The 13,586-nt window shown below is 37.8% G+C and overlaps 1 protein-coding gene across 1 annotated transcript; it reads right to left on the bottom strand.

The window, feature by feature from the left end:
- Window positions 1–2,164: 2,164 nt before the first annotated feature.
- On the bottom strand, window positions 2,165–7,903 carry LOC103443064 (protein ACTIVITY OF BC1 COMPLEX KINASE 7, chloroplastic). The gene is made up of 18 exons (XM_070827410.1): window positions 7,441–7,903; window positions 6,289–6,868; window positions 6,003–6,146; window positions 5,745–5,870; window positions 5,445–5,532; window positions 5,214–5,307; window positions 5,008–5,101; window positions 4,858–4,912; window positions 4,630–4,721; window positions 4,270–4,440; window positions 3,995–4,051; window positions 3,799–3,882; window positions 3,430–3,514; window positions 3,257–3,318; window positions 3,086–3,160; window positions 2,815–2,919; window positions 2,595–2,736; window positions 2,165–2,508 (listed from the first exon to the last, which is right to left on the bottom strand). Exons 2-18 carry the CDS (start codon window positions 6,850–6,852, stop codon window positions 2,435–2,437), a joined length of 2,112 nt encoding a protein of 703 aa, XP_070683511.1. The 5' UTR covers window positions 6,853–6,868; window positions 7,441–7,903; the 3' UTR covers window positions 2,165–2,434.
- Window positions 7,904–13,586: the final 5,683 nt, after the last annotated feature.

The following is a 13,586-nucleotide window of genomic DNA, read 5'->3' as shown; positions in this document are numbered from 1 at the left end:
AGAAACGAGATGGACGCTATACTGCAATGGCAAGACGGGTTTCTAGATTTCCGGTTGAGACATTAGATCATCTTCTCGAATGTATCAAGTTTGTTCACCCTCTGCATAGACCTAGCTAACAGCGTGAAGAAGATTCCTGCAAAGTGTCGAAAGCTTTGATGAATGCAACGAAATGGACTGGAAACTGGAAAAATATGTAAAACGTCATATCTCTCTCATTTTTGCACCAAATTTCACGAAAGTTTTACCAAAGTGAAGCTTACAACACAAGGAACAAAACCTTACCAATTTTGGGACCTGAAATCCTCGAGAATTCGTCGGAGATCCTTCGATAATCCGACCAAACTTTGAACTCGTCGATCTCGACTTCCTGACATCAAATTCACCTCGTTTTTCTTCTCCGAGCTTCGTGGAGAAGTCCTAAAGTTTCATAGAAGCTCAAAAACCACTGAAACCTTCACATTTACGTGTGCATGAACATTGCACCAAACTGGGTATCTCGGGTTCTTAGGAAAACGAGGGTTTCACGTCCAAAGAAAGATATGGTTGTGATCCTTAGCTTGCCAAGAACTCAAAGACACCAACTTTAGCCTCAATCCATGAGTGGTCAAGGGGTTTTGAAACTGGTCCCTACGTTGTACGGAAATGGAAAAGAGTGTCAACGGGAGAGAGGGAGAGTGTGTGTCCATGTGGGTCACCAACCAAAACCAACAAACTAAGTCCCTTTTTTTTTTCCCTTAGTTCTAAAAACTTAGGAAAATAACGGATAGATCCAAAACCTAAGTACACAATACACACAACACACTGTAACGTCCAAGGGCATTTTAGTAACTTTCACATTCAAGACCAATAATATTACAAAATTCCGGGACAGGCTGTCACATGCATAAATAATAGTTTGCACACATTTAGGACAAAACTAATGAAATTTGGGTAGCTAATAGTTCATTGTTGCCGTGCATTTTGATGGAAAGGATAATGCTATTCACGAGCCTATATTTACCTCCCACACACTTTTGATAATTTTTTGCAGTTCATCTTCTTTAATTTATTCGTTTTAACGATTGAAATTTGAGAGAGAGATATGTGTAAAGTAAAAATATGCATAAGGATAGCACCACGCATATATGAAATGCTAAACATTGCAAAATTTGGGGGATGAAGAAAGATTGGGTAAAAGTTCACCAACCACCAAATTATATTACATAGTTTGTGCAACCCTTGTTGACTACAATAATTCAAATGTCGTTTGTCCCTTTTCTGCAACTTTTACTTCAGCCAGCACTGACGTGCTGCCTTTTAGGTCGTTGAAAGTATGGTTGCTCTAAGCCAAAAATCAAAATGCCACTTGGTCCACTCAACACATTACGCTTGTATGCTATAGATTTCTCTAACTTATGGAGCGTAGCCAATAGTTCAAAATATCGTAGTCAAAGTTGATATTGACATTTTAAAATTATCGTCATATATTTTTGCATGTGTATTTTCTCTTTTGTGCTTTTATAAGCAATGAGTGTTGTATCATGAAATTTTTGAATTGTCAATAAAATTTTTCAAAAGTAAAAATAAAAATATTTCTTTTCGCTCATATTATTAATCTAATATACCACGTTATCAGAATGAAATTCTTATATGTTATATTTGGTAGATTGTTGATCTGAACCGGTATAAAATATTGTGGAGTAAAAAAAAATTTAGAAAATCATGGAGCTGACATATAAGCTTTTATTGCAGGACATGATAATGCCTCATTAAATTGATGAGGCCCACATCTGTTCCATACACAATTCAACCTTCAAGAAGACTTGAGTTGCTGAATACGACTTCTCCAAACTCTTATGCCCATGGCCAAGAAAAAAAGTTGTATTAAAGATAGGATTAGTAACCAAATCATATCTTTGAAGCTTTCCTTATTGAAGGCTAACATAATTAAGCAAGAAATCACCCTCAAATCCAATCAAGAATTTCTTGGGATAATTCAAAGATATTATTAATTAAATAATATCTTCAAGATTATTTCTCAATTATATTTAAGATATTCTAGCATCTTAAAGATATTTTCCTATTGCATCCAACGGATGACACATCTTAGCCAACTAAACATACACATTGCATGGCAATCCCTACAAAGTTCTTCTATTTAATATTTCTAAAATTAAAAAAATTAAAAATAAAAAATTTATAATAAATTTGTCGCCTCTTTGTACAGTCACCAATTGCTTATACATATACAGGGCACAGATTTCTGAGGCACTCTTTACTATTTTCATGTTTGTGTGTATGGTATACAACGCATACAACTCTTGTGTATGCATCCAAAAAAAAAAAAAACCGGCCTATATGAAGCTGATGAAGAATTAGAGGGATGAACGAGAAACGAGATGGACGCTGTACTGCAATGGCAAGACGAGTTTCTAGATTTTCGGTTGAGACATTATATCATCTTCTCGAATTTATCAAGTTTGTTCACCCTCTGCATAGACCTAGCTAACAGCGTGAAGAAGATTCCTGCAAAGTGTCGAAAGCTTTGATGAATGCAACGAAATGGACAGGAAGGTGTGTTTATATCAAAGTTTTCTTGAGTAACAAGTTACCTGCGCCGATGAATGATCCATTTGCGAAAGCTTGGCTGCCTTGACTGCTCAAAGTGACCCCGAGGTTCACCAGGGTACCTCCCAAGACTGTATACATCGTCGCCATCTGTAGTATTGTTGCTTTTCGTGCAGCTCTTTCCGACTGCCAAAATGTAGTTTTACTCATGTTAATTGAACTTGTGCAGTTGTGTTTGTATACATAAAAGTTAAGATTGCATACCTCAAGTACCCGGACTCGGAGTTTCAGATCCCCTGATTCGAGCTCTTTCACAAACTCCTCTATTCGCTGAACTCTGTATGGCATCGACATGGTATAGCTTCTAGCCTAAAGTTACATGCACAAGAACGCTTAGTGCCAATAGGCCCAATACTGAGAAACATGTTGGTTTTTACTATTTTCCTGAACTAGAAATCGAACGAAGCAAATTTATTTGCTTAACAGAAACAAGAACAAGGAACTAAAGGAAGGAAAGAGAGTTAGGTTGCAGTACGTCATCGGCTTGCTTCCTTATATCGTTTACAAGCTGTGTCCCCGTACGCTGCTTCTGTCTTAAATCTAAAAGCTCCTGCATATAGCGTATAATATCAGCGATGTACTTCCAAACCATTGCTAAGGAACACACGAAATTGTCACGCGCAAATAGTAACTTATAGTTGTTAACCTGAGCATAAGGTGCAGCAATCTTCACGAAGGAAAAATCTTTATCGAGAATATAGCCTATACCTGAAACACATATTAACTTATGCTTATCAGATAATGTCATTGGACCGAAAACAAAATTCATTTTAACTCGGGAGAATATAGAATCAAGATTTAAAAGTTTTAATGTTGTACCTTCCAGGGTTGAGAATGCCCTTAAGACAAAAGTAAACGTGGATGGAAATCGGAATGGCTGATCTAGTGCTATTGCAAATAAATCCTGTGATTAAGAAAAGCCCCGTCACCAACTTTAGATTAAAAACAGAATATTTAGAACGAAAAGATAAAATGACTCAACATCTTCATCAGCTCAAAACACATGTAACCATCACTTGTCTGGTAGAAGAACCCGTTTCCACTGTTTCCCCCTTTTTCTAGCCCTTTTTATAAGAGCTAAAACCAGTAGCTTGGTTAGCCATGGTGCTACTGGGCATCTTCTTTAATAGCACGCAATCGTGTACACAAATGAGACAAGTTAACAAGTAAAAAACAGTATATGCATACCTCCCCAATTGCAGAAAACGTCTGCGACTGATCTGGTGTCTGGCTTAACAAATTGTCCAAAAAGTATTGAACGGATCTCCGTACCTAGAGATTGCGGGAAGAAAGCGTAAGACAGAGCACTAAATGTTTCTGAAAATCACTCTCTCAAGTGACTTCTCCCTTTAAAACCTATAATGAGTACTGGGATGGTGCATACAGATGACAAATCTCCGGTAGGCTGAAGTGCTCCGAGATCAATGAGGCATCGCATAACCTGCGAGTGGCTTTTGTGAGATTAAACCTTTGCAGCAAGGCCAGACATGACGATATATTTTGTGTTCCTAATGAATTCAAATGCATGATTCAGGGTCATCCTAATGCTTAATAAGCAAAGTGAAAATGAATAGTTAATACACTTTCTACAAAAATAATAGATGATTAGTGTTTATATTTTTAATCGGTTTCCTTCAGATTATGGCATAGAAAGCACACCTTTTTTGCATCTTTCTCGTATACAGAATAGAAAAGTTCAAGCAGTCTCTCCCGGGTGAAAGATTTAATATCTCCCATCATACCAAAATCATAATAGATCAGCGTTTCATCCACGTCAATGGCAAGATTTCCTGGATGAGGATCAGCATGGAAGAAACCGGTTTTGAGTATCTGCATGAATAGCAAAGTCCAGCTAATCAAACACTTAGCTAAGATAGTTAACTGTGAATTATGGTAATCAAAACAAAACAGACACAGTCAAGGAATAGATGCATCCATTCAGTACAAAATAGTCATCGCATTCATGTCAAGAAGAGCGTAGTCATGTCAGCTGGTTGATAGAAGAACGCATTTCCTGACCTGGATCAGGTATGCTTCAATAGCACGTGATGAAATTCGAGCACGATTAAAACCCTGTGAATCTAGCATATCTAGCCGATTTATCTTAATGCCTGAAACAGAAGAAAGACTTCTCATCAAGGATTACCAACAAAAGAAAATTGACACTGGACCACATTAATCTACTGAGTGATTTTTATGAAAAACACAAGATCTGGACAAAACAAAAACATTAGTATAGAGTGAAACCTGGTACATACTCCAATGTCAACACCTTCATGGCGGTATAATCCCAAAAGACATTCTACAAAAGGGAAAGAAACATCGTCAAGATATAACTCAGAAAGACAGTACAAGAGTGCAGTTTTAATTGTTGTAGCTCTGTGGCAAGAAACATACAGGTACTCGAACCCACTTTATATTGCGAAAGTCCCTGCGAAACCTGTCAGCATTCTTCCCTTCATTTATATAATCAATTTCTTGATACAAAATCCTGCAATCCATGAAGGCCAGATATAATTCGAAGCATCAGAACTCGCATTATATGTAGATATGAAATTTCAATAATTGGTTAACACAGCAACTAAGAAATGCGTATTGCATACGTGGCACATTCTTCATAAATACCGATCCAGTCTCTTGTTGGACCACCAAGGGTTTCACTGTTCTGGAAATACTCGGCAATTAGCTTCAAATTTTCTGGCAGTAAGAAGAAATAGGTTAGAGATATAACTAAAACTACTAAGTTCAAATTAGTGATATCAAACATCATCTAAGAAGTATGAGATGCATGTCAGGCTTGTCAGCCTAGCTTTATATCCAACGTATGTACTTACTTAAATCAATGTCAAAAAGCTTCTTGAGACCGGGCCTTTGAACTTTCACAACAACTTTCTCTCCGTTATGCAAGATAGCACGATGGACCTACAGACACAACTCATCAATATCCAAACAAGGAAAAGTGCGTGCAATCATCTCGAATAAAAATTTCATATAGGTATTATGTGGAGGAGAAAATGAATATGTTCTTTTGACATTAATATAATTAAACTCAAATTCTGTGTTGTTTGATGTTTTAAGAATTCAAACATTGCAGCCCGACATCGTATAATGAAAACTAGTCAAGAACTAAGCACCTGACCAAGGCTAGCAGCAGCAATTGGCCGGTCCTCAAACTCCTTGAACAATACGTTGATGGGAGCTCCCAGTTCAGTCTCAATAAAGGCTCTTGCTTTTGCTGGTGAGAAGGCCGGCACCCTATCCTGTATAATTACATAACAATCACATAAGGAAAAATCAGCAAAATTATCACGAACATTATCACGCAAATGCTGAGAGCCTACCTATAAACTAACATAATAAGTGTTGAAGAAGATAATGCCCATATTACGTACCTGTAACTTGGCAAGCTCGTCCACAAACTCACGCGGAAACAGATCTGATCTTGTCGAAGATAATTGTCCAAGTTTGATAAAAGTTGGGCCAAGCTGCAGTACACGCTCCCGGAGCCATGAGGCAGTTTTTCGCATTCTGTTTTTCTGAATGAGAGAGTTTGTACAAAACTTAAAACGGAACAAAAGAAACTAGTCCACAAAACCAACAAACTGAAGGGAGACTTGGTCTGGAATGAGATAAGTTGCAGGGGAAAAAGAGTAGCCACAGAAGAGTCCCAAAACCAACCTGCTTATCTTCTGTGAATCCTCCTACATATGCCCATTTTGCATTGTCCAACAGGACACGCACCCGTAATGACAGAACAAATGACCATACATCTGCACTCCTTTGCCAAGAATTGTAATTTTCATTGGCCCAACTGAAGCCCTCATCCGAAGGCAAAACCTTTAGCTCCTCCATCGGGGGAAGTTCTTTAGTTGGTCGGGGTTTTTGTGTCTTAACCAAGCCCGGACTAGCATTTCTTCTAACTATACTTGCTCCATTAACAACCTGCTTTGTGCCATTCACTACCTCAACCTTATTTTTGGATGGGGATACCTCACTAGCTGGTACCATTTTCACAGCTCGTCCATTGACTCCCAATCTCGAGGATGAATCAGCCTGTCGCATTTGCACTTGAAACTTAAGAGACTGATCAGTACGAGGTATATTACTTGTCGGTCTCCCAGACTTAAGGGATTCATGAACTGAAACTGAGCTTGAGAAACCAAGACCATCTGCTGTTTTCCCTTGATTTATCAGCTCCACATTGTGCCAATAGCATCTGTTTGTCGCCAGTACTGCAGCCATCTATGAATGCAGATACCTGCAGAACACAATGAAAATAGAAACATGAACAATATTGTGAATTTGTAAAGTGCACAGATCCCAATTTGGCAATGAAGCAAAACAACATACAGATCTTCCTCAAAGCACAAATGAAAACCGAACCCGAAAAACATGAACATATATAATCATCAAGAGATAAATTTGGATCTGAAGATCCTTAGATGATGATAACGCTAATAGTTGTAAACTCTAACTAAATCAAGAGAACTGATAAACTTCATCAGATGTACAGTTGAATTCAATCAAAACTGAAACAGCTTTGAAAACAAGGACAAGTGAGTCTCATATAAAACTCTTCACACTTTAATAATTTGATTACTGAAAACCAATTAAATCAACTCATCACTGTCAGAAACTGCAAGAAAGAACTAAAACAAAAAAAAATTGAAATCTTTATACTTTGCATTTCCTTTGTTCTTCAAGCTTCACAAGAAATACATTGAAGTCAACTCCTCAACCAAAACAACAAAAAGCACAGAACTTTCTAATTACCATTTACTTTCCTCACAAACCAAAGAGAACCCAGATAAAAGCATCAAAAGTACTTACTGGGTAAGCAGTTAAACCAGAATCAGAACTCCAAATCCCTTCAGAACCGTTGAAATTTGAAAGTGCAGCTGCGGAGCAAAAACTTGATGGGGTTTTGACAGAAGAGAAAAACCAGTCAACAAGCACAGTACTATATTAGAAAAAATGAAATGGAGAGGAGAAATTGGGAGGTATAAGGAAGAACAAAGAACGTGGGCGTAGTCCAAGTGATGAGGCGTGCCAGAGTTCCGAATTCTCTGCGTTTAAGTCACAGTGCTTGGTTTTTTGTTCTGGGACATTTGAGAGAATTGAGGTTAACGACAAAAACTGGGAAAATAAGGATCTTCGTCCCTTCAACTGGCGCCATTCAGTTGGTTGGTGCGTGTTGGACTTCCTAACATTTGGCTTCTCCTATGGCGTGGCAGTTTGTCTCTCTGGTATTTTCTGATTGGCTCTGCCCTCTTACTCCAAAGAGAGAAAAAAACAGAAAAATATCCGACACAGGTTTATGTGAGGAGTGAGGATTTTGATTTGCTTGATGTGGAACGTAGTCCCAACCAATACGACTAATGTTCATGTGGTCATTTAAATTTTTAGTTTTGCTAAAGATTAAACTTTGTATCATATAGGAACATATCCAATCATATTATTTAACGCGAACATACTAATTATATATCAATGATACAATGACGACATAATATTAATATAATGATGATAATAACGACATAATAAACACTGATTATTTTTGTAACAAATTGTCAAAATATATTTATTTTACCTAATTGTCGAAAAAAAAATTTGAGCAAAACCTGGCAATATTTTACCAAAAAAATTTAGCTTCGCGAAATATATGCTAATCACCGCATTCTTTCTAAGTAACAAAACGCACAACCTTATTTCTTGTACAAATTACATGGTTATAGCCTTGAATAAATACAATTAATTTTCAATTAAGGGATAGGTTGTCTGTAACATCCCACATCGTCCAGGGGAGTGATCCTTAAATGTGTATTCCCATCCCTACCTAGCATGAGGCTTTTTGGGAGCTCACTGGTTTCGGGTTCCGTAGGAACTCCGAAGTTAAGCGAGAAGGGGGCTAGAGCATTCTCAGGATGGGTGACCCACTGGGAAGTTGCTCGTGAGTTCCCGGAAACAAAACCGTGAGGGCGTGGTCGGGGCCAAAAGCGGACAATATCGTGCTACGGTGGTGGAGCGGGCCCGGGAAGTGATCCACCCTGGGCCAGGATGTGACAATTGGTATCAGAGCCAATCCCTGGCCGGAAGTGTGCCGACGAGGACGTCGGACCCCTTAAGAGGGGTGGATTGTAACATCCCACATCGCCCAGGGGAGTGATCCTTAAATGTGTATTCTCATCCCTATCTAGCATGAGGCTTTTTGGGAGCTCACTGGCTTCAGGTTCCGTAGGAACTCCGAAGTTAAGCGAGAAGGAGGCTATAACATTCCCAGGATGGGTGACCCACTGGGAAGTTGCTCGTGAGTTCTCAGAAACAAAACCGTGAGGGCGTGGTCGGGACCCAAAGCGGACAATATTGTGCTATGGTGGTGGAGCGGGCCTGGGAAGTGATCCACCCCGGGCCGGATGTGACATTGTCAATGATCGTGACATTTAGTTTTCATTTTGTCAATAAGGTTTTGAGTTCAATGAAGCATTTCGATCACATAATTAGCTACAACTCGTTTCTCAATAAGGAAAGAAATTGGAACACTGAGATGTTTATTTTGAAGTTGTGGAGATCCAAACGGAACACGACTTTGAAAAATTGGGGTGCTGGGTAGTGGGGATGGGTTGATCACCCCCCACTTGCTGGTTTTGGACTCTCTCATTTGTGACTTGTGAGCTGTGATTTTGTATTAGACCAATCATCACTTCTATATATTATTTCTTAACCTAATTACCCACCTAACTTGCCACAACTTCTAGTCTCGAGTTTTATTTGATTTGAGCCAAATTTGTTTTTATTTCCTTTTGGTGACATAATTTTGTTTTATTTAGTGACAATTAACATATAAACAACGATAGGCCCTTTAAAGAAATCAATCTTCACTTTTTTTTTTATTAAAAAAAGAGAGAAGAGATTGGTTGTTGGACACACTCCACATCAAACTTTGTTGAATTTTTGATGTGTATTTCATATCAAAACAATTACAAGATGAAACATTATATAGGAAAAGAAAGAGAACATAAGCCTAACTTGCCTAACTTGCCTAATTTCCTAACTTGCCTAACTTGCCTAATTTACACAAAGAAGGTTGACTAGCCTAACTTCACTAGTCATCCAACATGTTTATTTCATGCATGCATTTTAACAAAAGATATGACTTGCATGCATTCCAACACTCCCCCTCAAGCTGGATCGAGGGGATTCCTTGAGCCAAGCTTGGACAGAATGCGCATGAACTGAACCGTAGGAAGAGGTTTAGTAAAAATAACGCTTTGCTTCTTGCTGCGCCATGTTACCAAATTCCCACTTGAAATGGCTTCGTGCCGCAAACAAACAAACTTGAAATGGCTTCGTGCCGCAAACAAAGAATAATGGCTGGCTTCGTGTCGCAAACAAAGAATAATGGCTTCATGCCACAAACTTGAACAACGTTAGGTAGAGCTAAAGCATCCATCGAGCTCTCAGCTTCATAATGTTCTCCAGCCATCTTGGCTTAGAGTAAATGTTCTCCAGCCATCTTGGCTTAGAGTAAATGTTCTCCAGCCATCTTGGTTTAGAGTAAAAGTTCTCCAGCCATCTTGGCTTAGAGTAAAAGTTCTCCAGCTATCTTGGCTTAGAGTAAAAGAAACTTAGCGGAAACGATCAACAGAGCCAGGAATTTAGAGTTCCTGCTCTGATATCATGTTGAATTTTTGATGTGTATTTCATATCAAAACAATTACAAGATGAAACATTATATAGGAAAAGAAAGAGAACATAAGCCTAACTTGCCTAACTTGTCTAATTTCCTAACTTGCCTAACTTGCCTAATTTACACAAAGAAGGTTGACTAGCCTAACTTCACTAGTCATCCAACATGTTTATTTCATGCATGCATTTTAACAAAAGATATGACTTGCATGCATTCCAACAAACTTCAACGATTCGAATTTTTTATTTTGTAAGTCTCGACTCATAGATCATTCTTATAAAAATTCAATTCAATCCGAAAATATTTTCCCATTTAATTGTCACGATAAAATATAATGTTTCTTAGAACATAGTGTTCACCAATTTATTTTAACTTAATTAGATGCCTCAAATATTTTGAATTTGGCTAATATTTTGTAAGAATGATCTATAAGATGTAACTTGAAAAATAGTTGGTTCAGATCGTTGAAATCCGATGTGGTATGACCCCCACAACAAGTGACGGATTATGGATTTTAACATCGAGTGGTCACAATTTTAAAGCTCAAGAAAAAGAAAAAGACCAAAATGACATTGAAAAAATAAACTACAAACTACAACTTTTTATTCATAATCTTTGTGAAAACAACATTACAAGTTTTCCCTAAAAAAAAAGAATTACAAGTTACAAAGATTAAATTTATCCACGAAAAGTTTTCATACTCTGAAAACGTGTCATGATAGTTTCATTGTCAATACAATACAAGAAAAAACATATTTCTCAATGTAAACAACTAAGCTATTATTTGACCATTGATCTTTCATTTTGTTGCATAGTGGATTTTTTTATTTGTTTTTAAAGAGAAATGCTAAGGAGACTCTCAAAAGTAGAACTCACTGCCACATTATGTTTTTTTGCACAATGTTCACCTTATGTTTTTTGCACAATGATTTATAATGTTGACACGAAAACTAACATTAAACTATGAGGTGACATAGAGTCTATAGAGATCCCATTTTGAGACAATCACCTTAACATTTTTTTTTCTTGAACAAACGATATTATCTACAATAAGGAGAAAGAATGTGGGCTTAACTTTACAATGATCTAACAATAATGTGGTTCAAATTCGACGATCTAAGATCTTTCACTTACAAGTGAAGAGGAATTAAATACTTTGAATTTGGATTAAAAATGGTGCTACTGCTAAATGCTCTTTCGCGTGGGAAATGAGATTGGGTTGGAATTGGTGCAATGTTAACTTTACTCAAAAGTCATTTCGCTTTTATTTATTTATTTTATTTTTATTTTTGGAAACTGGGAATAACATTACCAAGACAAATATGCCAAAACAGTACAAGGAAGCCTACACCGAGGCAAGCAACAACTGACCAACAAAAAAACCAAGCAGCAAAGGAGGTTAAGGAGGATGCTAGAACCGAGTTCGAGCATCACCCCCTCCACTGCCATAAAAGATTAAGGGGGACAAGGCAAACCATCCTTATCTAAAACAAAAACCAACGAAGATGGGCATCTCCGTATTGCTACGCGATGCTAACCTGTCCGCCGCCAAATTGGCTGGTATTGGGACCCAAGATCAGCGACAACCCTGGAAAGAATCCCCTAACCTCAAAACTTTCGCCAAGGTAGGAAAGGTTTCCCATCTGCCAGTTTCCAACGAAGTCGATAAGGAAGAAATTCACTCCTTAGAATCAGATTCAACTATCACCCATTGGTGGCCCAAAGCAATAGCCAGCTCACATCCTTGCATAATAGCTATAGCCTCCGCCGTTGCCACATGAGGAGCCTTGATTGCATACCGAGCCGTAGCCACAAACTTTGTATCATATAGGAGCATATCCAATCATACTATTTAATGCGAACATATTAATTATATATCGATGATATATTGACGACATAATATCAATACAATGATGATAATAACGACATAATAAACACTGATTATTTTTGTAACAAATTGTCAAAATATGTTTATTTTACCTAATTGTCGAAAAAACAAAATTGAGCAAAACCTGGCAATGTTTTACGAAAAAATTAGCTTCACGAAATATACGCTAATCACCGCATTCTTTCTAAGTAACAAAACGTAGAACATTATTTCTTGTACAAATTACATGGTTATAGCCTTGAATAAATACAATTAATTTTCAATTAGGGGATAGGTTATCAATGATCGTGACATTTAGTTTTCACTTTGTCAATAAGGTTTTTGAGTTCAGTGGAGCATTTCGATCACAAAACCTCGAATGCTATAACAAACGCTTTTCGATCACATAATTTTCAGCTACAAATCGTTTCACAAATTGGAACACTGAGATGTTTGTTTTGAAGTTGTGAAGCGGAACACAACTTTGAAAAATTGTGGTACTGGGTAGTAGGGATAGGTTGACCACCCCCTTGTTGGAGTATATGGCCAAGTGGCCAACTTTTGATTAAACAAACCAAAAGAAAAAAAAAAGGAGAAAGGACAACATGATTATGTTTCCTTGTTTTGGGGAAAAGAAAAGTGAAATTTGTCTTTCTTTGGTCCATGTGGGAAGTCACGGGGTGACTTGAATGAATGATTTAGCAGCAATTGCTGCTTTTGTTGTGAAGAGAAGAAAATAGAGAGCAGAAAAATTAGAGAGCCGAAGAGAAGAGAGGGAGAGAAAGAAGGTACTGCTGCAGTACCATTTTCAGAGAAGGAGTTGTTGTTCCTTTCATCGGATAGTTCTCACTCCATCAAAGTGTTATTGTTGTAATAGCTTTGAGCTTTGTATAGAGAAGAAATTAATCACTATATTTCTTTCTCTATTTGTTTCTTTAGAGTGTGAGAGTTATTGGGTGTATTGGGTTATTTGGGTTGTGAGATTGCCAACACTTTGTAAACTCCCATTTGGTTGATAGTGGATTATTGGGTGAGCTCCTACTGCTCCGAGGACGTACTCCAGTTACACTGACTGTTGAGGAACCTCGTTAAAATCTTGGTGTCTTTAATATTTTGTTCTTGCATTTTCATTTGATAAATTTCCTGTGGGTTAGCTTGAGTTGGTTCCAACGTGTTTGGTGCTATCCTAGCACAACAATTGGTATCAGAGCACTGGTTGCTCTTGGGTACTGTCTAGTTGCCAAAGATGTCAGACGGGCAAGATGAAAATCCTTTTGGAAGCAGCTCCGGGTTTGCAAGAACGACGGTGCAAAATGCAAAGTTCGAAGTGGAAAAGTTTGATGGCACAAACAACTTCGGGATGTGGCAATGTGATGTCAAAGATGTGTTGGCTCAACAAGATCTACTTGCCGCTTTGGGAGAGAA

The sequence above is a fragment of the Malus domestica genome, chromosome 09 (assembly GCF_042453785.1).
Source record: "Malus domestica chromosome 09, GDT2T_hap1".
In the NCBI taxonomy this organism is placed as follows: domain Eukaryota; kingdom Viridiplantae; phylum Streptophyta; class Magnoliopsida; order Rosales; family Rosaceae; genus Malus; species Malus domestica.
Note: the sequence above shows the minus strand (reverse complement) of the source record. Positions and strands in the feature narration are given on the sequence as shown.

Excerpts from the sequence above, each read along its gene's own strand:
- LOC103443064 (XM_070827410.1), bottom strand. The coding sequence starts at position 6,852 with ATGGCTGCAGTACTGGCGACAAACAGATGCTATTGGCACAATGTGGAG. Across the intron at positions 5,871-6,002 it reads ACGAGCTTGCCAAGTTACAG|GATAGGGTGCCGGCCTTCTC; the intron begins GTACGTAATATG and ends GTAATTATACAG. Across the intron at positions 3,515-3,798 it reads CGTTTTCTGCAATTGGGGAG|GATTTATTTGCAATAGCACT; the intron begins GTATGCATATAC and ends TCTTAATCACAG.